This window comes from Pristis pectinata, chromosome 13 (genome assembly GCF_009764475.1).
Source record: "Pristis pectinata isolate sPriPec2 chromosome 13, sPriPec2.1.pri, whole genome shotgun sequence".
Classification (NCBI taxonomy): domain Eukaryota; kingdom Metazoa; phylum Chordata; class Chondrichthyes; order Rhinopristiformes; family Pristidae; genus Pristis; species Pristis pectinata.
In genome coordinates, this window is record NC_067417.1 from 18,454,398 (window position 1) to 18,480,566 (window position 26,169).

Here is a 26,169-nt window from a genome sequence, read left to right on the forward strand (position 1 = left end):
GAGGAAGTGCCCGGGAGCCGGCGGGCGGAGCTGTCACTCAACTGGAGGAGAACCCCCCCCCACCCGGCTGCGCTGGCAGTGCCGCGGGGCAAGGGTGCCCGACCCCGCAACGACGCCCGGCGTCGGCGCTGCACGGTCGCTGTGGATCTGAGCTCTCAACAGACCGATCCTGCACTGCACTCTTCTTCTGAGGCAGCCCCTCGGGATCGAGGATGACTTGCTTCCATTCGTGATCTCGGGTGCCCGACGTGGAACCGCAGACTCTTCCACTCCAAGAAATTACCGACATTTGGAAATGTTGGAATTTCCAAAATGTTCAAGAAATGTGATTCTTCCACTGATGGTGCAAGGGGATGCTCAATGGGCTGGGGATGGGGGAGTTTCTGAATCACATTGCCCATTGGAGTGCGGAGGCCATGTTGCACGGTTAGATTGGCAGTATTAAGGGAATTGAGAACTGTTCATCATGCTATTGTTAACATATCCAGGATGTGGGCATGGTTGGCAGGCCTGTATTTATTACCATACCCCAATTGCCCATGGAAAGCAGGTGATGAACCTCTGCAGTCCTTCCATTGAAGGTATTTCCACAGTACAGTTGGATTCAGGACTGAAGATATCTTTATTAGTCACATGTACATCGAAACACACAGTGAAATGCATCATTTGCGTAGAGTGTACTGGGGGCAGCCCACAAGTGTCGCCACGCTTCCGGCACCAACATAGCATGCCCACAACTTCCTAACCCATACGTCTTTGGAATGTGGGGGAAAACCAGAGAACCTGGAGGAAACCCACGCAGACACGGGGAGAATGTACAAACTCTTTACAGACAGCGGCCGGAATTGAACCCGGTTTGCTGGCGCTGTGATAGCGTTACGCTAACTGCGACACTACTGAGACCCACTGACAATGGAGGAATGGCAATATATGTAATTAATCCGAATCTGTATCAACAAGCACTCTGCTGGAGGAACTCAGTGGGTCGAGCAGCATCTGAAGGGGTGGGGGGAGGAATTGTCCACATTTCCCCTCATAGATGCTGTTTGACCCATAGAGTTCCTCCAGCAGATTGTTCATTGCTCCACATTTTAGCCTTTGCAGCCACCTGTGTCTCCATTAATTCTGTATCTCTCTCCACAGCTGCTGCCTGACCTGCTGAGTGTTTCAAGCATTTTCTGTTTTTATTCCAGAATTACAGCAACTGCAGTTCACTGCTTTTCAGTTGTTCTGGAGAGCAAGTTCTCAGTACTACACCCAAGTTGTCTGGTCCCATAGCTTTTGCTGTGTCAGGTGCTCTCATCCATATCTTGATATCAACTGGAATGGGCTTCTCTGATGCTGAGGATATCAGGAGGAATCCTAGATAGATCATCCAGTTGGTACTTCTGACCAAAAGCATTTATGAATGCTTCAGCCTTTCCATTAGTACCACACTGTCACTGAGGATGGGGATGTCCTTGGACCTTTCTCTTCCCATTGGCTGTTTAATTGCCTACCACCATCCATGACTAATAGTGGCAGGGCTGCAGAGCTTTCATCGGATCTGTTGGTTGAGGGATCATTTAGCTCTTGTGTATGGATGGTTCTTTTGGTGTTTAGTCGGCACCAAAAAGTTGCAGCTTCACTCATGTCGATTGGCTCATGAATTGCCACAGATCCAGTCTGGCAGCTTTGCCCTTCAGGGTGCAGACAGCAGTTACACCAGAAAGCCACTCTTGGAGAAGGATATTGAGGTCCCCCACCCACCCTTTATGCTCTTGCTATGCTTTGTGCTTCTTCCAAATGAAGTGATAATGAGGAGGAAGCTTGCATGCATTTTGCAAAAAGGTGCTATGGGATTTTTATTCCATTTGTGGACTTGGAGTTTTCTCAGGATTTATCCCTCAACCAATTGTTTGTAACCTTGCTGTTTATGGAACCTTGTTCAATACACAAAAAGTGCTGGAGGAACTCGGCAGGTCAGGCAGCAGCTATGGAGGGAAATAAATGGTCGATATTATTCCCCTCCATAGATGCTGCCTGACCTGCTGAGTTCCTCCAGATTCCAGCATCAGTTGAATTTCTTGTGTCTCTGGAACCTTGTTATTGTGGTTCATTGTCAAGGGTGGAGTTAGTGTATTGTTGCTGACTTTTGTGGACAAATTAATGGAGATGTTGTTATATCGTCTTCTTCCTCCAATTGCCCTATACCTGATTGGACATTACCTGAATGTCACCAACCATATTTTAAGGCATGTAGTTTTAAAAGGATACTAGAAATTGGAAATAAAAACTGGAGATCAAGGTTGTCTGGATGACTTTAGCACTGATTACAAAGATGGTGAATGCAAGTTGATGAAAGCTAATCTGTCTGGAGGAGTGTATATAGATTAAGATGAATGATAAAGGGTCTCAGCCCAAAAAGTCGACTGTTTATTTTCCACCATGGATGCTGCCTGACCTGCTGAGTTCCTCCAGTACTTTTTGTGTATTGCTGCAGATTCCAGCATCTGCAGAATCTCTTGTGTCTGTTTAAGATGAATAATGATGGTTAGAGAGGGAAAAAAACATGATAGAACTGAGAGATGCAGAGCATGGCTGTGGCTGGAAGTCTGAAATAGAAGAGAATGTAGGTAATTCTCAGCAGGTCAGATGGCATTTGTGGAGACGGAAAAATTCAGTTAATTTATGGATGACGTTGAATCAAAACTAGCCAGTTCTGACACAAACAGGAAAGGCTGATTATCTGAAATTGTTGAATTCGGTATAGAGTCCCAAGGGTTGCAATGTGTCTAGATGGAAGATGACATGATGTTCCTGAAGTTTATGTTGGCTTCTTTGGAACTGTATCGGAAGCTAAAGATAGAGGGATCAAAGTAAGTGTGAGTTGGAAAATTAAAGTAATGGACAATCGGAAGCTCTGGGTCACCCTTGAAAACTGAACAGAGACGTTCTGTAAAATATCCATCCAGTCAGTATAGGGGAGACCACACTATGACCACTAAATGCGATGCCCTGAAGCAAAGTGCAAGTGAATTGTGGCTTTACCCAGAAGGACTGTTTAGCTCCTTGGAATGAGGTAAAAGGGCAGATGTTACATCACTTGCTGTTGCACGGAAAAGCACCATAAAATGGAAGTGGTTGATGAGGCGGAATAGCAAACCGAGGAGACACGGGAGGGACCAGTCCCCTTGAACATAAAGGTGAGGGGAACACTATCCTTCCTCTGATTGGGAGAAGGGGGGCTGACAGAAGTGTGGGAAATAGATATGTAGTTGAGAACTTTGCCAACTCTGGGTGAGGCAAACCCGTGGTTAAGGAAAAGGGAGGACATTTCACAGTCGTATCATCAGAACATACGTGATAGGGACAGAGAAACTGGGAGAATGGAATCAAATCCTTACAGGAACCAGGAAATGAAGTGCAGATAGCTGTGGGATTTTGTGGGCTTGCAGTGGATTTATAAATATAACTTCTTTCTGCTTCCTATATCATTATGGACCTGGTATAATTGTAGAATCAATACAAATTTTAATCTGTTTGCTAAATGTATGGCAATGTTACAATCCATTGGACTCTGGAGTATATTTGTAATCACAAGAGAAATCTAATTTAACTTGTCACCTAATTGTGAAAATGGTTGGCTTCTGAACCTATGTTCTTGTGATGCTGCTGCAAGCAAGTTTTTCATTGTACTATACCTCACCATACTTGCGCACATGATAATAAGCTCACCTTGACTTAACACTGAATAGTGTTATGATGCAATGGAAGAAAAATCATGGAACAGCAAAAGTTGAAATAAGAAAGCTTCGAGATAAATGAATGCTTTTCATCATACTTTATTTTGACACACTGATGCTGGATAATAAGACATACATGTAGCCATTTTACTTTGAATATTATTGAGAGTATATAGATATTCTTAAATCTGTGAAATTCTTAATAACAAATCAAATTACACACTATTACATAAACTGGTATTAGCTGCTAGATGTCAGTCCAAGGTGTTTACGACAGTCAGCCTCCTGACTCCAAGGAATCCTTCTTAGATTTGATCCCCAAGAAGCTGCACACTTTTATCAGCATTAGATCAACTATTTCTTCTTCCTCAGAAGCCTTAAAGATAAGTAAAAAATATTCCTTACTTTAATCACATCCTCTCATAAAATCAACTCCAGTATTTTTAATTTAGCACATTCAGGCTGTACTTTTACTCTATTACAAAATCGAACATTTTAGAACTGTGTTGCACAACTAGGCTCTCAGTTGTAGCTTAGTTAACACTCTCATGTCAGCGTAAGAAAATTGTGGGTTCAAGTCTCACTCCAGGGAATGGAGTACAATAATCTTGACTGACACTCCAGTGCAGGACCAGGGCCATATCAGAGGTTTCATCTTTCAGATGAGGCATTAAACTGAAGCCCCGTCTATATTCTTAGGTGGATATAAAAGATATTGTGGTATTGTTTGGAATAAGAGCAGGGGATTTCTCCCAGGTGTCCTGGCAAATAGTTATCATTCAGTCAGTATCACTAAATAAAAACAGATTATTCAGTCATTAATGTATTAAGGGGTGAGAGATTCCACTGTGTGAGTTGGCTGCTACATCTCCTACAGTACAACAATGACTACCCTTGGAAAATACTTCATTGGATGCAAAAAGTACTATAGTCAAAAATCTTTTAATATATAATCTCTGATTTTAGCTGGACAAAAGATAGTGCAACATACTTAAATAAGACAAAATCCAATCCTGTATCAAACTAGATTGTACATTGAACCATCAACTTCAATGGCATTCAATCAATGCAGCCACATAGGCCCAAGAACAATTTGCGTAACAGATTTATATTCTTCCTTCTTAATATGGCTCAGGAATCCTAGCTAAGTTGCCCATAAAGAGCCTATAATCCAGTTCCCTTGCAGCATGCACTCTGCATATATCTTTAGTTATATTCCTTTATTCAATATTGAGTCTTGAATATATTGTGACTGATTCTCCCCTTGCCTTCCAAGTGGAAGCTGAACTGTTTTTGATAGGGGGTGGCACAGATGGACACCTTGTAGGCCAGGTTTGATGAATCAGCAGTTCTTACCCAAAGATTTTATACATTCATATATGAAGCTACTGAACTGTTTAAGTTTGGCGTGGCTAGTTGGAAAGCCCTGTTCTCAGTGGTAAACTCACAAAGCAGGTCAGCCTTTCCCAATCAACATTCTTACCATGTTTGAATAGTTAAACCAGGCAGTTAAATTCAAATGACTAGACCTATAGCCAAACTCAAACAGACAAATCTAATGCCAAAAAAAATCCCTGTTTTTTGGATGTGATCTGCCAATTTAGATTGCCTCTTAAATTGATCCAGTTCATTGCTAAAGCCCTTGTGGCTTAATGACTACTGACAATCAATGTCATTTGCATTTGAAGAAGAGAGCAGCCTTCACGTTGTCCATAAAGATGAACCAAAGGAGAAAGAATATATGCGGAGGAATTTCTGACTCGAGGATAAATAAATTAGTTAAAAAGGATTCTATATTGTAAAGTAAAGCAGCAATTTATTGAATAATAATTAAAACACGTATTAAAATACCATGAAGATATACAGTTGGTACAGAGCAACTTGGGCACCACAGTGATACAGCAGGTAGCACTGCAGCATCACAACTCCAGTGAGCAGCTTTCAATCCTGACCTCTGGTGCTGTCTGTGTGGAGTTTGCACATTCTCCCTGTGACCACATGGGTTTCCCCAGGTGTCCTTTTTCCTCCCATTCCAAAGACATCCTGGCTGTTGAGTTAATTTGCCACTGTAAGTTACCTCTTGTGTTGGTCAGTGGTAGGAGAATCAGAGGGGAGTTATTGGGCATATGAGAGAGAGAAAGTTAAAGGGAAATAAGTCAGGGAATGGAACAGGTAAGATTGCTCTGTGAGTTGGTATGGACTCAATGGGCTGAATGGCCTCCTATGTCATATGGAAAAATGAAATAATATAGAAACAAATAAAATAAGTTAATAAAGATTACAATGCAAACCTTGTAATTCTTCTGCTCTTCACTGAATGCCACAAGTATAACTGAAATGAAAAGGTTCAGCACGACAAATGTCATAAAGACGATGCACGACCCAATCAGAAATGAACCTAGAATTGGATTATAGTCCAATACCTGGTCAAGTAAAGCAAAAAAAAAGTTCAAATTTAAACCAATGTATTTTGGTAAATACATTTAACTCTCAAGCAGAAGTTCAGTTATTTGTGAAAATAATTACAATTGCAGATCTGATGTGCACTGACTCTGTGTGAAACTCCATTTGGGGGCTTATCACCCAGGCATCATAAAGGTAATAATTAAATTGATTTGTGAACCAAATCACCTGAAGAATATCACTGCCATCATAAAGATGTAAATAGAAAAGTGCAACAGTATGAACACTTCTATTTTGCAACTTTCACTTCGTAATGTTAAATATGATTGGATCACTTTGGGATCAAGTCATTTTCTGAACCTGGATTACAGTGCAACGAGAGTAAGTTGGAAGGCAATTCTGGAAGTTTGAGTTCTGTATTGCACAAGCTATGGTGTAAAGAAAGACTTTAAACACCATATCATGTCCATTTGAGACAGATTTAAATGTTTAGTAGGTTTAGTGGCAATTCTTACTGAAGTAAAACATTATTTTCATTTTTGAGAATTTTGTTGGCTCCTCAACTCTCCAAATAATCAGAAGTGCTCTAGGATGAGCAGGTTAAATTGAGCACACAGGCACATGTACCAGCAGTACAATTCACACTGAGAGGAACCTGAATGATGTTCGATGTAAATTACACAGCACAGTTTCTGGGTTCAGCAGATAGTTTAACAAACTACACACTTTTGAAATCCCAATCTTAAATAACAAGATCAAAAAGTCTTTTAAATGTACTTGTTTTCTTCAGAGAAAACAAGTGAAAAGCTGCCACACATATGCTTTATTTTGTGAATGTAAATTGGAAAACCCAAATGTTTTGTACATTCCATAGTTTTACACTGTTGTACTGAAGGTATTGGAGCATGTAAGGTTCCTTCTTTGTGATGGTCAGTTTTATTTTTCAGGAATACGAATTTTTAGTCCCTCTGAAATTATGGGCGGGGGACAAATGCATACACATATGCATGTCCAGGATTGCGCAACAGCACCACTTCAGTTTCAAAGCAAATTGCAACGGAGACCAAACATAGCATAACACTTTTTCATGTGGTCTGTGAAGGAATTTATTCAAAACTCCATTTCCTAAACACATCTGTGCAATTTGGATGCAGAGTGATGTCAAAGAATATGCATCATGCATTTTCCTCATTACTTGCGCAAAATTCCTGGGTGCATCCAATACCCAGGAATGTATGCAGGTCATTAACACAGAAGTGGGACTTAGGCTCACTTTTGTATTATTAAAAGTAATAACCCTTACATGATCCTCCATTGTTTTCTCTCAGGTAATTCCTACTTTCAGAATCTTTCGTATTGTTCCCTCCTCAATTCCATCCCAAACTCACTGGTGACATTGTTCAAGTTCCTCAAGCACATCTTGGTTCCCATCCTGCCAGAGACTTCACTTCTCTGACATCCCTGCTCACCCTGGAATGAAGACGTTTTTAAATTGCCCCACCTAATTGAAGCTCCAACCCTATTTCTATTCATTTGTGACTCTGATGTTCGAAGTCCAGATGCAAGCATTGAACTCCTGAACTGATAATTGAAGTATCAATCTGCACCCTCAAACTGCCCATGTAACCCCCATCCCCAAGTTTCCTCACTCCCTGCACCCCTCTCAAACTCCTCTCACCTCTGTGATCCCAACCTAACTAACCAACCAGCACTAGTGGTGACAGAGTTAGTGGAGGAAAGGCCTTTGACTGCACAGTTGTGTGAGGGGCCTCTCTATCATACACACAATGTCTTGGGCCTTGGACTCAATAAAATATTGCAGTGAAGGACTGTGCAATAAATTAGCAATAAGCCCCTTGTGCAGTGTCAATTTTACATGTTCTTAAAGCCACAGAGAAATGTTTGGTCTTAAGTGATAATTGAATTTAGATAAGATCAGTCCAACCAATAATCCATTTTTATCAATATTACTTTCAGAGTGCCTTCAAAACCAATTGTGATGTAATATGATTTGAAATGGCTGGGCCCATATTGAATAGCAGCCATGCATGGTGGGGCAAAGACATTGGATGCTGTAGCTGCTTTGAAACTTGCAGTACTACAGCTGCACAATCCTGGACGTGCAGGGGCGATGTGAATGTTTCCTAACGTGGGAGGATCTAGAACTAGGAGTCACTGTTTAAAAATAAGGCATCGTCCATTGAAGATAGTAATGAGGCAAAACTTTCTTCTCTTAGAGGGTCATGCATCTTTGGAACTCTTTTTCTTTAAAGGTGATGGAGTAGTCTTTGAATATATTTACGGCAGAGGCAGATAGATTCTTGTAAAGCAAGAGAGTGAAAGGTTGCTGCAGACAGATGGGAATGTAGAGTTGAGATTGAGGATCAAATCAGCCACAGTTTCAGTGAATGATGGAGAGGTTGAAGGACTGGATTGGCCTCTTCCTGCTCGTAATTCATCTGTTCAAATGGATGTTAACATGTGTATGCCTTTGGGCCACGTTTCAGAGGGAATCACTTTACAAACTCTGAAAAATACAACCGACAAACACTTGTCCCACTTGTTCCAACACTTGCACTATAAAACACATAGAATCAGGAATCCTGTCAAAATAGATTCAAATGCATTAGCTACAGATCAACTCAGAATACAACTTCTGCAATGAATTGAGAATTATTTTTACAGTATTTGTTTTCCATACCTCTTCATAGTTGAAGATCCCCAGTTGAAGACTGACCATTGTCTCTGCAGCATCAAATATGGTTTTATAAGAGGACATACTCCAACCAAACATCAGATTAGTCTGTAGAACAGAGATAGTGCAGCATGCATAATGATTTTCTCATTACAGTGCTGGATGTTAAATTACCACATTTGAAAGTCAAAGAGGTCTAAGGAAGTTTCCTGCTTCTGCATCATTTAAAATATAGTTGCAGAAGTTGATGAAAAGCCACCCAGAACAAACAATGACACAGATTAAAGGGACACAAAAGAAAATATTATCAAAACTGGCAATAGAGTTTTACATCCTAAATTTATGCAAATAATCAGTCAAACAGCCAAAGGATGTCAACGGATAGTTTGTAAATCCAAAAAAAATTACAGTTGAAACGTTGACTCTGTTTCTCCTTCCATAGCTACTGCCTGACCTGTTGAGTGTTTCCAGTTTTTTCTGTTTTTACTTGAATGGATATTTTACTCCATGGAGGTTGCCCGCATGTGCAGTAATTGGGCAATGATAGCCCTTGTTGCCTGGTAGACTCTCTTTAGTTGTAGGGCAAAAGCAGAGCAAAGTGTCACTGCAGCCATGATTTTGCAAATAGTTTTGTGTGTAGGGAAGTGTATGGTGATAATGAGGAAGTGGGTTCCCTTTCAGTTTTGGTACATCTGTTTGTCAAGTAAAGCCTACAGAGTGATGTGTGTGGGGTGAAGTGCCTGAAATCCTTGCAAAGATCCTTCCCCATTTCACCTGCTGCTGCCTAGAAAGAAAAAAATGAAATGTACCAGGTCTTTTTGAACAGGGAATTTCAGGAATCTCCCTTGTTTAACATTTGGCAGTAAGCTGAATAATATCGCTAAATATTTTGGCACACCATTTGGTGATGCAAGTGCAAAATCAGCTCCAGTATTGCTGCCTCAAGAAGGCAACATCTATCATATAAGATCCCCACCATCTGGGCCATGCCATCTTTTCACAGCTACATTTGAGCAGGAGGTACAGAAGCCTGAAGCCCCACACCACCAGGTTCAAGAACAGCTACTTCCTTTCAACCATATGGTTCTTGAACCAACCGGCACAACCCTAATCATTACCTCAGTACAGCAACACTATGACCACTTTAAACACTTTGCACTACAATGGACTACAATGAACAAAATTCTAATTATGTTCTTTCTTGTAAAAATTGTGTATAATTTATGTTTAATTTATGTTTTTCTTGCGAATGCTGCTTATCTGATGCAATTTGTCTCTGATGCTTCTGCAAGTAAGTTTTTCATTACACCTGTGCATATGTGTATGGCCATATGACAATGAACTCCACTTTGACTTTGAGTTGCCTCGAAACGCATTTGTGATAATAAAAACAGAAAATGTTGGAAATATTAACAGGCCAGACAGAGAAAGAGAAACAGAGTTAACATTTCAGGTTGAAGAAATGGGAAAAGCTATTGATGAAGCCATCCGGTTGATAGGTCGATGAGGACAGCTAGAGAGAGAGACAGACAGAGAGACAGAGACAGAGAGAGACAGAGAAAGAGGGAGAGAGAATAAAAACAAACAAATGTGCAAAAGCTGTGAAATGCAGAGCTGTAGGAAATGGCTGACAGCTCAGGCCATACTAGTGACAAGAGAAAAATTGAGTCAGTATTACAGAAGGATGACCTATAGCAGAACTGGTCAATTCTGATACAAACAGAAAAGATAAATTAGCTAAAATTGTTGAATTCAATGTTAAGACATGCCCAGATGGAAGATAAGATCCTATTCCCAAGCCTACATTAGGCCTCATTGCAGGAGACCACAGACAGATGGGTCAGAGTGGGAGTGGGATGAAGAGCTACAAACTCAGGGTCATCCCTGCAGACTGAATGCAGGTGCTCTGCCAAGCAGTCGTTTAATTTGCTTTTAGTTTCTGTATTGTAAAGGAGACCACATACAGTAGATTAGGTTGGAAGAATTGCAAGTGAATTGTGGCTTCTCCTGTAAGGGTCTCTGGATGATGGGAAAGGCAGAGGTAAAAGGAAAGGTGTTGCTTCAAGAAATAGGTAAAAGGAAAGGAGTTGTATCAACTGCAGTTGCTTTGGAAAGTGTCTCGAGGAGGGAAGTGGTTGGTGGGAATAGAAGAACTGACCAGGGAATTGTGAAGGAAATGCTGATAGGGGAGAGGAGAGGAAGATATATCTGGTGGTGAATATCATTGGAGGTAATGGAAATTGCAAAGGATAATCCATTGAATGGAGATTGGTAAAAAATGAAAAATAAGGGAATTTTATCCTTGATCTGAGCAGGAAGATTAGGGGTGAGAGCAGAACTGTTGGAAATTGATGAGATGCAGCCAAGGACTCTGTCAACAATGGTAGGGTGGAAGTCAGGGCTCAGGAAGAAGACATCTCAGAGGCACCTCTGAAAGTCTCATCACTGGAGCAACTATGACAGAGATGGAATAAGTGGGAGAATGGAGAAGGCAGGGTGGGAGGAAGTATGGTGAAGACAGTTGCGGGTGCCTCTGGGCTTGAAATGGATGTTTGTTCCTAACCTGTCCCTGGGACAGAGACAGAAAAATCCAGCAAGGGAAGAGAAGAGTCAGGAGAAAGACCATATGGAGATAAGATAGAGTGGACATTGGCAGCAGGTGAATAAGTATGAATGCAGTAATGATATTCTTGAGTTTGCACCTTCACTGAGGGACCAATGAGGACCTTCAGATTTTGGGGTTGATAGCACATTTGTGGTATGAGTCATGTTCACCACCACTTAATGAGGGCATTGATGCCAACAAAGCTAAAGCCACCCCACCCATCAGTATACTGTGAAGGCACTATACACAAAAAAAACATTGGAGCCAAAGCCACCATATTGAAACTCAATGCTCCAGGTAATGCCCTCCCTTTGACTTGCAGAGCTGAACTCTTGGAAGAACTCTACTCCAAGTACTATTTAAAGACATTATCAACCATTTGCAGGTTAGCTGTTGAATGATTTCTACTGGTTGTTGGCATGACTCTGCTAGTTCTTGCAGCTTTTTAAATGTTCTTCAAAGTGGTACGACCTACATGGAGTGGTGTGATTGGTGCTGAAGAACCTTTTCCTGACTTCAAAGTTCTGGGTAAATTATTTACTCCCAGATACTCCCACTTTTCTAGAAGTTGACACTGGAAGATAGAAGACCAGCCAAAAAACTCCAGAAAATAAGGCCAGCGGCTACGTGGATGGAAATTAATGAACATTAAATTCAAAATAGATTTCACTGAATACATCTCAAAGAAAATTACGTATCTAGAATAATCTGTGACCTCAGAAAATTTAATACTATATTTGCCTGCTCCACCATCATAAGCTGAACTTGATCTGTATTTCCTAAGCACATATTTCCAAAGCGCAAGGTGAGAATAAATCCACTGTGATTATTAAACCTAAATAAAGATAAACCAATGGAAATACTTTGTATTATTCTTGCAGGAATAATACAACTACTCACCGCAATAGAATAGGCCAGGAACATGATCAGAATGACAGTCAGGAATCCTGAGATGTCTCCCCATGCCCTTCTTAATGTAGATGTAATCATATTGAGCTTGGGGTTAAGGCGCAGCAAATGCCATAGTTTGATAGTTGCTAGGAGAACCAGGAAAGCAATTAAATAACCCATTATTGCATCTGCCATAGCAGTCTCATAGAAACTTACAAACCTGTAACAAACACAGTAAAATAGAGATTAAACATAACCTCAAGAACAATACATATGAATGCAAATGCCCTTCAGGCAACTTTCATCACTTTAGTAACAGTTTTGAAAACAGATGTGCCATTTTGAGTCTTCTGAAGCTGATCAGACTTTTACTGCAAACAATTCTCTTAGTGCTTAGTGAATGGTTTCATTTGCCTCCAGAATAGGAAATATCTGCTCTGTAACATTTAGTTCACTCAATGTCACCTTCAGCGAAGGAAATCAATAATTGCACGTGAAAACACTAACAATAGGTAGCAAATAAAGCAGGTTTTGAGAGAAAGTGAATGAAGGTAAATATCATGCCAAAGGAGGAATGGGAAATTCAATTTATAAACACCATAGAGAGAAAGTGCAGCAAACTCTTGTAGAGTAGCAGGTTGTACGTCCTATATGTACACATGGATGGAATATGGCTGTTATCTTGCTGTGTTTAGAAGCCAAAGTGAGTCAAACTCCATGTGGCAAAGTTATGTTCTAGTATTGACACTCCTCAGCAGAAGCTATTATTTTTGGAATATTTGGAATAACTTATGTTCAGTTACTGTGGCTTTTTACTGTCAATTCACACCCTTAATCTATATTCATATCCAGGGATCATTATTATTTTGGATATTACGCATATTTTTTAAGAAATAGTCAACAGTTAAAATTTGGAGCACACTCCAGGAATGCATGATAAAACAGGAATTAATATTATGCTCTTTAAAAATTCTGAATGATAAACAAGGACATACCCTGTTCGGTGACTGTGGTAATATTCAATGTCTCGCTTTCCTAGAACTGTTCTCTTTATGAATATAGAAAGTGCACTCCAGCTGATCATTATAATGGCTGCCTCCAGAAGGTTCCATTTACTTTGGAAATAATTCCATTTCTGTTCCTTCAATAGTTTGCTCTGGGAAAGATCAGAAAATATATAGTACATAAAAGGGAAAAGATTTACCCATGCATAAACTCTGATAATAAAGTTGAAAATGATGGAAATTCAGTCAACTCCTGCAAAGAGGTAAAACGCGTCAGGGTGTTTGAATAGTGGTGTGACTTTGTCTCCAATGAATCCTTATGTTTTGCCAGTGGAGTACTCCAGCTGTGACACCCTGACCTCACTCTATATGTGCAGAAGTGTTTGGTGCACCAGCAGAATATTGGAAGGAAAACACAAATGTACAATGGTTCCCAGAAAAGGAAGGAACCCTATCTGGATGCTGTTGATAATAGATTATGAAACCCGATACTAGAAAATTGTTCACCCTCCTGTCTGTTATCCATATCTTGAGTGGAAAAGCCTAGTTCTGCTTTGCTGCTGAGCTTTTCACAAACATGGAATCTGTTTCTTATTGAAGAGGACACACCAGTAGTATTGGTAGCCTCTGCACCAGTTATATGGAGAGACTGGAGAAGACAGGATTGTTCTTCTTTCGAGCACATAAAGTCAAGAGGAGTTTTGGTTCAACAACTACTTTTATTTGTATAGTTCTATCAACATAGCAGAAATATTCCAAGGAAATTTGCAGGAGCATCGTCAAGTTGGTTCTGTGCTGCATAAGGAGATAACGGAGCAGATGATAAAACCTTTTCCAAATAGGTATATTTTAAGGAGTCACAAGAAACTGCAGATGCTGGAATCTCAGGTGAAAAACAAACTGCTGGAGGAACTTAGAGGCCTGATGCAGGGTCATGACCCGAAATGTTGACCATCCCCTTGCCTCCGCAGATGACACTTGACCTGCTGATTTCCTCCAGCAGTTTGTTTTATGTTTTAAAGAGAAATGTCTCAAATGAGGAAAAAAAGGTAGCAAGATTCGGATGTTTACGAAGGGTATTTCAGAGTTTAAGGCCTCAATAACTGAATACTGATCCACAATTGGTGGAGTGGTAAGATTCAGATGTGAGCACAAGCCCATGATTTCAAGGAACACAACTTCTTGAAAGACATTTAAAAGACTTAAGTGGTTCTGATAGAGTAATCAAGGAGAAGCTGTTTCTGACTGGCGGAATTATTGGTAGCCAGAGGATACAGTCTTAAGGAACTGGCAAAAGAATTGGAGTCCACATGGAGGAAAAACTTTTGTTCTATAGTATCTGGAATTCCATAACTGGAAGTTGCAGTGGAAGGCAATTTTAAAATCCCAATATTCAAAAGAGAACTGGATAAATATTTGGAAATAATAATATTTTCATTACTACATAGAAAAAAAAACAGCATTTATATTAATTACACATAGCTGCCAAAGAGCTGGCTCAGGTCCAATGAAATTAATGACAAATTTAAAGCTCAATCACTCTGATTCATTGTGCTGTCATTCCTGTTGCTTCATCATAGTAAAGGGAGTGTAAAAACATGAGAGGCAATTATTTCCCTAAAAATACAAATTTTCATGAATGCTTCTTAATCCTTGCCTCTTGAGTAGGACCACAAATCTCCATTAAGCTTTGTGCTTGTGACTGAATGTATACAAAATCTTCCCTTATCCTGAATTTTTTTTCTAGTGTCTCTTAATCCCAGTCATTCATCAGCTATTGTACAGTTCCTCATAAAGTTTACCTTTCATAGACTCACCTGAATCACCATGTAATAGATGAGGAAGATGAAGTAAGCCACTTCAGCGGCAACAACAAAAATGTGCAGCCCATCAGTGTACTGGTAGAGACGGATACTCTGAAGATCAGCGTGTGTAAAGAAGGCCCCTGCAAATAGACATAGGTACATTATTTAACAGAAAATATATTGCTTTTAAATGACCATTGCAAGAGAGCCTAAGGGCATCCAGACTCCATCTCTGTTTACGTAGATGGAGAATTTAATCAAATGCAATGCACCTCTGCTGAACACCATTCCCTTCCCTTCTCCCCCACCCCCGCGCCCCTCCAAAATCTAGAGATTGTTATGTTGGCTTGTTAATAGTTTCTGACACCAGCAAGGTATACCAATGGCCATTTCGTTGATGTTGGGTGTAAGCTCCCCCACTACCCTATCCATACATGCTAAAGCAGACCAAACCAAGTCCTTTAAACTGGGCTTTTTTTGGCCAAGTTAAAAACAGAACATTCATTTCAAATCCAACCAGTTTCATGTTGAAATTGCACTTGGACATTCAGTGAGAAAAAGCCAAATGACTTAAGTATTTGCTGCAACTTCAACTCTCAATCAAGGTTGCAGAACAACTTCTTCAAGTGGTTACACGACATAGGTGACAAACTTATTACTGCTGCCTCCAGCACTTCCCAATGTCCCCATTCCAACAAAAATACAAGACAACCAGACTGGTGTTTCAAGATGCTTGTACTTCCCAGGTGTCAGGAGTTGGAAGGTGCGATAAACTTTGTGCTCTTCCTCATTTACGATGCTGAAATGGTAATTCTTCATATATCACATGGAGCTAAAGAAACCTCTCCCACTGCTCATGGACAATATCATTATAAATTAATGTAAAATCCTGCAAACCTGTTGATCATAAACCCACCTTTAAACCACCTTCAACCACATTGGTAAAATGGTTTCAGAAAGTGCTCACATTTTAAAAGGTCTGGGCAGCATCAGGTTGCATGTCATTTCAACTCCCCTCTCCTTTCCCATACTAAACTGTCTGTCTTTGGCCTTCATTACTGCCACATTGAGGCCAAACACAAACTAGAAGAACACCACCTCATATTCCACTTGGGTAGCCTACAGCCCAATGGTATGAACATTGAATTTTCCAGTTTCAGGTAACCCACACATCCATTGTTCCTTTCCCACTTGTATTGGTCCACCCAGGTTCTCTCCCCCTTTGTTCAACTTCTCCATCCCCTCCCCCAGCCCATAACCTGGTTCCATCTGCCCATGACCCATGCACCTGTCCAATGGGTTTTAATAAGTTCGCCCGTGACACCACTGTTGTTGGCAGAATCTTAGGTGGCGATGAGGAGGCGTACAGGAGAGAGACAGATCGGCTAGTTGAAAGGTGTCACAACAACAGCCTCGCACTCAACATCAGTAAGACCAAGGAAATGATTGTGGACTTCAGAAAGGGGAAGTTAGGAGAACACTTATGTTCTTATAGAATCATAGAATAGTACAGTACAATACAGGCCCTTCAGCCCACAATGTTGTGCCGACCTTTAAACCTCGCCTAAGACTATCGAAGCCCTTTCTACCTCATATCCCTCTATTTTAAATTCCTCCATAAGCTTCCCTAGCAATCTCCTGATTTTGACCAATGTACCTGCCTCCACCACCGCCCCAGGCAGCGCATTCCATGCCCCAACCACTCTCTGGGTAAAAAACCTTCCTCTGATATCTCCCTTGAACTTCCCAGCCATTACTTTAAAGCCATGCCCTCTTGTATTGAACATCAGTGTCCTGGGAAAGAGGCGCTGGCTGTCTACTCTAGCTATTCCTCTTAATATTTTGTACACCTCTATCATGTCTCCCCTCATCCTCCTTCTCTCCAAGGAGTAAAGCCCTAGCTCCCTTAGTCTCTCCTCATAATCCATACTCTCCAAACCAGGCAGCATCTTGGTAAATCTCCTCTGCACCCTTTCCAACGCTTCCACATCCTTCCTATAATGGAGGCGACCAGAACTGGACACATTACTCTAAGTGTGGCCTAACCAGAGTTTTGAAGAGCTGCATCACTACCTCGCGGCTCTAAACTCCATCCCACGACTTATGAAATGTTAACATCCCATAAGCTTTCTTAACGACCCTATCCACCTGTGAGGCAACTTTCAGGGATCCGTGGATATGAACCCCCAGATCCCTCTGCTCCTCCACACTACCCAGAATCCTGCCATTCACTTTGTACTCCGCCTTGGAGTTTGTCCTTCCAAAGTGTACCACCTCACACTTCTCTGGATTGAACTCCATCTGCCACTTCTCAGCCTAGCTCTGCATCCTATCAATGTCCCTCTGCAATCTTCGACAGTCCTCGACACTATCTACAACACCACCAACGTTTGCGTCATCTGCAAGCTTGCCAACCCACCCCTCCACCCCCTCATCTAAGTCATTAATAAAAATCACAAAAAGCAGAGGTCCCAGAACCGATCCTTGTGGGACACTGCTAGTCACAGCCCTCCAATCTGAATGCACTCCCTCCACCACAACCCTCTGCTTTCTACAGGCAAGCCAATTCTGAATCCACACAGCAAAGCTTCCCTGGATCCCATGCCCTCTGACCTACTGAAGAAGCCTACCATGTGGAACCTTGTCAAATGCCTTACTAAAATCCATGTAGACCACATCTACTGCACTACCCTCATTAATCTGCCTTGACACCTCCTCTCATCAATCTGCCTGTTCTAACACACACCAGACCTCAATGAGAGGTCAGTGGTGGAAAGGGTGAGCAGCTTCAAGTTCCTAGGCATCAACATCTCAGAGGATCTATCCTGGGCCCAATGCATTGATGCAGTCATGAAGGCGGCACAGCAGAGGCTCTACTTCATTAGGAGCTTGAGGAGATTTGGTATGTCACCAAAGGCTTTTACAAATTTCTATAGATGTACAGTGGAGAGCAATTTGACTGGTTGCATCACCACCTGGTATGGAGGCTCCAATGTGCAGGATCACAAGAGGCTGCTGAGGGTTATAGACTCAGCCAGCTCCACATTGGGCACAACCCCCCCTACCATCGAGGACATCTTCAAGAGGCAGTGCCTCAAGAAGGCGACATCTTTCATCAAGGACCCTCACCATCCGGGGCATGCCCTCTTCATGTTACTACCATTAGGGAAGAGGTACAGGAACCTGAAAACCCAAACTCAATGATTTAGGAACAGCTTTCTTCCCCTCTGCCATCAGATTTCTGAATGATCCATGAACCTATGAACACTACCTCATTATTCCTTTTGTTTTGCACAATTTATTTATTTTTGTAATTTAGAGATTTTATGTCTTTGCACTGTACTGCTGCCACAAAACAACAACTTTCACATCATATGTCAGTGATAATAAACCTGATTCTGATAATCCCTTTGCCTACCCCACTAATCCACCCCATTTCCCTTCCTGAACCCCCTGGTTCTACCCATCTCTCCCCTCCCTCTCACCTCTTCATTGTGGCACCCTGGGGGAACCCCTGCAGTCATGGGGGGAACCTGCAAACTCCACACAGAGGTCAAGATTGAATGTGGGTCACTGGAGCTATGAGCAGCAGCTCTACCAGCTATACCACTGTGCTGCCCAAGTGATCCAGGGAGAACATGACTTGCCTTTCTTGGACTTTTCTTGTTGCATTTGTGTAAGTATCTGTCTCAGATCCAATCACATTTCTAATTGAAGGTAGATACTGAATCACATTCAACATGAGCTGACAACTTTTCCATAGGTTTCTTTTTCCCTGGGAGAATCACATTGGGCCTAATATCCAATCTGGTTCTGCCTCTGTACAACTTATAAAGCTAACCCTAGGTTTCTCCAATCTGTTAAATCAAAATAATTTGTCCATTTAAGAGCAAGTTAGTCCCTTCAATATTTGATTGACCCGAATAAAAGTGCTCAAGTTTTTGCCTCTCAAAAATATACAGATATACTTTTAAGTTTATGTGATTTGCTAACGTGTTTTAGATGTGACTCATTTCAGTGTCCTTCTTTGAATCTTTTCCAGTATCTCAGTAGCATGCATCATGTGGGAGTTCCAAAAAAGGAATCAGTATTTTAAATAAGCATAACTAATGTCTACAGTGAGGCACTACATTTATTTTATATTGAATAATTCAATGAATGCAACCCTGCTCTGAGTTACATCTGTCATAGCTCAAACCATTGAGAGTCATGATACCAGGATCTTTTCCTTGCTTCAAACTTCTGTTCTGCATTAATATATTTAATTTTGGTCCTACTCAAATGTATCATGCTGCATATATCCATATTAAATAGCATTTGCTTAACACGGGCAGATTCCTCTAACACAATGAAAGCTGCTAGTAGTGGTTTATTACAGTTTCAAGTTCTTGTTCAGATTGTTAGAGTGGAGAGTCACTCTATGACTCTAAATCATTCAATTTTAAACACCACAACAACATCATTAATAAAGTTAGTAACCTTAATTCTTATATGATACTACTTAACCCTCCCAAATATCAGGAGAAGAAATGTTAAAACAATCTCCGTGTGTCATCCTCTGATGAAAGACCTCCATACCAACAAAATCATGTGTCATTGTTGCTGCTGGAAGTTTGCTAGTTGAGCTGCTTATATTAGTAATTGCTGTGTTTAAGAGGGGCACCCAAGCCTCTTTATTTATTGGAGAAATCAAACCTGCACCACTGATCACTATTCTGCAGATTTTAATATTCCTCTGACCTCTCTGATGTCACATCCGATGCTGTTTTAATAAAGCCGACGAATTGCATTTCATCTTTTGATTAGGCGGTTTCCATCTTTACAAGCATTGCAGCACATTCAACAACTTAAGACCACCATAATCACTACTAACATTTTTTCAATGTAGCAGCAGAAGTATCAATTCTGATATTTCCATTTACATCTCTTCTGAGCCCATCCTCTGATGCTTTACTTGTTCCATTGCTACTCCCACTCCTGTTTTACCTTGAAGCATGACACCTTTTCATATTAAACCTCCTGCACCCTATCACAGGCCTCACCCCTTCCTTGCCTATTTGTTTATTTCTAAAAGTGAAAATCCCAAAAAAACTGCAGATGCTAGAAATCTGAAGTAAAAACAGAAAGTTCTGGAAGAACTCAGGTCAAGGCAGCATCTGCGAAAAGAGAAACATTTAAGATTTCAGATCTGAGACCCCTCATCAGAACGGAGGAAGTTCTGATGTAGGGTCTTCAACTTGAATTTTAACTGCTCCTCTTTCCATAGTTGCTGCCTGGCCCTGCTGAGATCTTCCAGCATTTTCTGTGATATTTCTAATTTTTTTTTCACAGACCTGATACCGTGCTATCAATCTGAAGCATTAATTTTGTTTCTCTCACTGCACACATTGCCTGACCCATTTTTATCTACTGGTTTAATTACTGGTACAGTGTTCCTTTTTGTGACTTGGAGCACATCTAAAAAATGCGACTAGAGATATTTGTATCTTTATGATCCACATATTATAGAACTATTTGAAAAAGTTTTGCAGTAATACTTGACAGTCCAGGAACCAACAAGGTGAGGGTGTTAATAGTGCCAAGTACAGTATCTATTCTTACCTGCAGCATTACTTTCTAATATTAACGTGGCAATACAGAAAAGATTCACATTTGCATTATAGACTGTGAATTCCACAAAGATGGCTCTCGTGTAGGTGTCCAACCAGCTATTGTCAAATATGTATTTAAGAATTCTGTGGAATAAAGGAGAATGTAATATGTCATTGAAAATGTAATGAAACAACACTAGCTGTTACAAGTCCTGCCCACAATAATTCAGATTGCTTTGCAAAGGTTCGTCAACCGGGATATTGTTTAATCAACATCATCGGAGAAAACACACAGGTCAACATCTTGCTCTGTGATTTCTGCTGGAACTGAAAAATATGAGGTAATAGAGTCAGGGATCAGGAAAAAAAATAATTTACATTGCTTTGCAAAGTTTAGTCAACTGGGAAGTTGGTTAACCAACATAATAGGAGAGAAGAGGTCATTAATTTTCTTTAGTACTGAGAAATGAAAGGTTTTTGAGTTAGGAATCAGGAAAAACAGCAAACACAGAAAATGATTGTGCAAAATATTGTCCCAAGTGTAACAACAAAATGGAAAATGCTCAAATGAAAGTGGAAAATTCTCAGTGTCTGCAATATTTTGCTCATGGAAATTTCTATGTGCCTTCAACATTGAAGGTTAGAAGCATTGTGGCACAGAAGGAGGCCATGTGGTCCATCAAGTTTCTGCTGGATTCTAGAAGAACACTTCTTTTCCTTTGCTCTTTCCCCATATCCCTGCAAATCAAATAATTCATGAACAGAAACAGTTTTGGGCAGGCCATTGGCAAAACCTCTCCCGACTCTTCTTCAGGTAATGTCAGGACATCTTTTCTAATCAGTTGAAGTGATCCATGGACTTTGGTTTAATATCTCATCAGAAAGATGACAGTTCAGAAATGTCTTCACACAACACCATAAAAAAATGGTGCTGCATAAACGGATATTGCTCTAACATGCTGAAAAGCAATATTGCACCCATTTTAGGTGTCTTAGCATCCATTTAATAAACTCGACCTGTCTTTTCAGGAGGATTTTCATTTGCCTTAGTGCTCTCCTTTCTGTAAAATGACCAAGAATGGTGTTCGTAGCAATACAGTACATAAAATTCGACTCCAATATAACTTTCAATTTCCAGTCTGAAAAATGACAGCTCTCATTTATTCACACAACAACCAGGCTTTACTAACCCTATTTCCCCTGAGATGATGCCACAAAAGGACAACAAGTGGCATTCCTTGTCCTCACTCCAATGCCTGACCTCCTGTGACCCCACACGCTTGTTCTTTTAACTGCATTGCCCATGGAGATCAAGGTCACCATCACTTTCAGTCATTTCAGGCTGATGCAGCTGATGTCTGCCACATCTCACTGTTCATTGCTTCCTGCTGTATTTGGGAGCTCACCCAATCTCCACACTCAAGGAAAGAAGACTTCATCTACTATTCCATTAGCCCACAGAGCAGGTAGGGGGATTTGCCTGTAGTGTGGGCTTTCCCAAGGTTCAGGCATTCTCAGACTGGACTCAGGCACTTACAGAGAGCTCCCTGGCATGCTGCTGCCGGGAGCATCTGGTTGCAGCCCAGGTGGTTTACAAGGCCATCTTGCACAAAGAAAACACTGACCTTTAAGAACTGGTGCCAAAGATCACACCCTCAAGGCTAAACATTGACACCTGTGAAAATTTACAACCCATTGGCAGGGAACACCCAGACTGAAACTGGCGCTGCCAGTTTTAGCCCTGCCTCACATGGAAACCTGACTGTGCTCTTCTGTGGACTTCACAACTGAATGTTTTGATGTGACCTTCACAAACAGCATTAGGGTGATCTACAAACTTGTTTTAAATGCAATAAATTGTAAAAGAATTTCTAGCTCAACATCTCTGGAAGTGCAGCTTTAAAGAAAACTGACAAAAAAAGTCAAATTGATTAATTCTAGTTCTTAACCACATTAGAGGAAAAAGTGGTTGATTTTCTTAAACAATAAAACAAATCTGAAAGCATGTTAATTGCTCTGGTTAAAGACAAGCTTCTCAGAGCACCTGGGGGAAGGGGAAGCTGGAATGAAAATTAGTGGAGTAGCCAAATTACAGACTTCCTCACTAAATTCATGCATTTACCAGCAACCAACATTTTCACCTACCTGCCTTTCAATCAGGTAATGGTATATAGTGTTTCAAAGCAGACTTAATTAAATGGAAGATAAAAATGTACAAACTGAATGAAAACCAATGGCAATGTGATACCAATCAAATTATGTTGCAATACTGTATATGAATGTGTAATATAATTGCATTGAATTACCCTCTCTTAAATTAGATTCCATCTTCCCTCTATTCCCCATTCCAACCTTCTGACCCACCAGAAAGCACATTCCTCTCACATACTGTCTCTTCACCCTACTTCAACTTTCAGTTTCAGAATGGCTTTTTTGATTAAGTAACTTCTTTTCTTATTATAGCTATAATGAAGTACTAAGTGTAAGAAGATTGTGATCTCAGTACCACAAATAAAGATTGCCACTCTACATTGGAGCCATGACTAACTTCACTGCAGGGTGCATAAATTCATGCTACCTGCAATTCTCTGCAGACTGTTGCTTTGGGAAGAGAAAATTGGGCTAGAATACACCCAGCCTCATTCATGTTTATCATACAGCATAAGTTACACCAATTCTATTAATACTGTTTCTATTAATTCTATTAACAATAATACTGTTTGAAACATGCAAATGCAGCGTACAGCAAGCACATGCATTTCAGCCGAAGAGCTATTGTGATTGTTACACCCTGTTAGCAAAATTCCATCAAACTCAGATTTAAAATTATTATTCAGCTTGTGTTTACAACATTTTTTGTGTTAGAGAGTTCAATACTTCTACCAGTCATTACATAATTTGTTTTTTTTTGCCTTTCTTCTAAATAGCTTGGCTCTGATTATGCTAATGTCACCAACCAGCAGAAGAAGCTTTTCCCTAAAAGGTCAGTTCCTTCCAAAATCCTAAAAAAAATCAAATCATTCTTTAACTTTCCATACATAAAGGAATTTAAGCCTGCTCATGCAACCTTTATCATAAGCTAATGTTCTGAAGAAAATTTATTACACAGTTTCTAAAGTACAGTACCCAGTCCTCCAGGTTCAAGCTAGTTAACTCTTTGTGCAGCAACAGGAGAACTTTTTCCCTTTATAGTCTGGCCCTCAAGTTTTAAAGGTTAATGTTCAATTATTCCTTTTGGGCTTTATTTTATTTTCTACCTAATTACTGCATCTTCATTAAATAATAAATGACTTTGCTCATTAAATTCATCTTTCAATATCCCTCTAATTTTATGATACCACCTAGACTGCTTACTATACAGCAAAGACATATGAACATAAGAATTAGGAGCAGGAGTATTTTCCTGACTTATCTTTTCCTGACCTTTAGTGTCCAGAAATCTACCAATCTCTGTTTTAAATGCAGTCAACGACTGAGCCTCCACAACCCTCTGGGGCAGAGAATTTCAAAGATTTACCATCCTCTGTGTGAAGAAAATTTCTCCTTATCTTATTCCTGAATGTCTTGTCCCTTACTTTGGGAATAGCATCCCTAGTTCTAAATTTCTTGGCCAGAAGAAACACCTTTCCCACATCTACCCAGTCAAACCCTCTGCAAGTATCTTGTATGCTTCAATGAGGCCACCTTTCTAAACTCTAGAGAATAGAAGCACTCAATATCTCTTCCTATCACGGAAAACAGTTTGGTGAATCATCCCTGCAGTCCTTCTATAGCAAGGTATTTTAGGAAAGGAAACCAAAATTGTACGAAATACTTCAGGTATGGTCCCACCAAAGCTCATTTAATGATAGTTAGACATCCTTATTCTTGTACTCACATCCTTCAGCAACATATCATTTGTATTCGTAATTTACTGCTCCACCTGTAAATTAGCTTTCGGTGCAAGGAAACCTGGGTTCTTTTGATTGTCAACGTTTCCCAATCTCTTACAATTTAAAAAATACTCAGCATTTCTGTTTTTCTCCTGTGTGGCTAACCTCATATTTGTGCACATTGTATTGCATCTGCTGTGTTGTTGCATGCTGACTTAGCTTGTCCATGTCTTCTTGTTTTATTTAGGTCCTCATTGCTGTACACTTTTCCACTTTGCTTTGTGGCATCAGCAAATTTGGAAATGCTACATTTGGCTGAGGGGATCAAATCATTGCTATAGATTGTGAATAGTTGGCACTAAAGAACAGATTTCTGTGTACCCCACTAACCAGTCTGCTGACTTGAGAAGGACCCACTTATTCCTACTCTTTGTTTTCTATCTGTTAAACAAATCTCAATCTACGCAAGTACAATAACCCCCAATCTTCCGTGCACTAATTTTGTTGGAAAATCCGATACATTGAACAGAGACTGGTGATAACTGAGCAAATTAACATGAATTCCACGCAAGGACAGCAGATTGGTAACCAAGGGGGAATTAAACTGAGTAGAATCGGGACATCTTCAGATACAGAGAAGACGAATTGTGGTCAAGAGAACAAAACAAGAGCCATTAGAAGAGGAGTCCCATAGGAATTCAGGAGCACAGGTGCCAAGCTTTGTTGATAAGTTTATTCCATTGTTAAGTATTTTCTTAGAGGAACTTAATGAGAAATCTGAGTCTGTATCTACAAGGTTGAAGTAGAAAACAACCACATACTTACAATTTTTAATCATACACCTATTCAAGTGAAATAAAAGAGTTTGGGCATACAAGAAGAAGAGTGGAGAGTTTCCCAAGTGCCTTTACCAACATTGCTCCCTTAAGCAACACCAGTAAAAACAAATTATTTGGCCATTCATTCCACACTTCTGATGTTGTTCTTTGCAAATTGGTGGGCATGTGGACAAGTGATTAGTGGGATATGATGCAGCTTGTTTTGGGATGACGCTTCCTAATTGTTTTTTTTTGTGATTTTCAAAAAAGCTTATTTATCCTGAGCAATATCGCTTACACTCTCTCCAATCTTGTTGTTGATTTTTACTCTGATTATAAACATTGAAACTGTTTTAAAATTGTACCCTCCCCCCGCTAACTTGACCACTGTGCTCCCACCCCCAGGGAATGTCTGGTCTCCGCTACCAGCTTGAAAACCTGGGTACTTGAGACAGCAGTGGGTGTTGCACAGTGAATAACATTCAGCATATCCAATCATTCATAAATGTAAATGAAGCATGTGGTGAGTTACTTCCAAAATCATTTTTATAGATCCTTTAATTTAGAAGCCAGGTTTCTCCCAATTCTTCTCATAGTCCATTGTATCTTCAAGATACCTCAATACTTTTAAAGTCCTCTCTTGCTTCAGGAGACAGTCAATAGAATCTTTCAAACACAGTGGAGTATTAAGATTCTTGCATTGCTTGGTAAAAGATATAAATGTTGACTTTTTATTTAATATTTAAGGTGACTTTTTATT

At 40.3% G+C, this 26,169-nt stretch overlaps 1 protein-coding gene across 1 annotated transcript in view; it reads right to left on the reverse strand.

Moving 5' to 3' along the window:
• Positions 1–3,951: 3,951 nt before the first annotated feature.
• Positions 3,952–26,169, reverse strand: part of LOC127577464 (polycystic kidney disease protein 1-like 2) — a 103,268-nt gene continuing 81,050 nt past the window's right edge. Inside the window, exons 34-40 of the mRNA XM_052028689.1 lie at positions 20,730–20,863; positions 15,141–15,268; positions 13,315–13,475; positions 12,329–12,539; positions 8,830–8,931; positions 6,017–6,148; positions 3,952–4,101 (exon numbers count right to left, since the gene is read on the reverse strand). Coding sequence (XP_051884649.1) covers positions 4,003–4,101; positions 6,017–6,148; positions 8,830–8,931; positions 12,329–12,539; positions 13,315–13,475; positions 15,141–15,268; positions 20,730–20,863 — 967 coding nt within the window. The 3' untranslated portion in view covers positions 3,952–4,002. The remainder of the gene's footprint in view (positions 4,102–6,016; positions 6,149–8,829; positions 8,932–12,328; positions 12,540–13,314; positions 13,476–15,140; positions 15,269–20,729; positions 20,864–26,169) is intronic.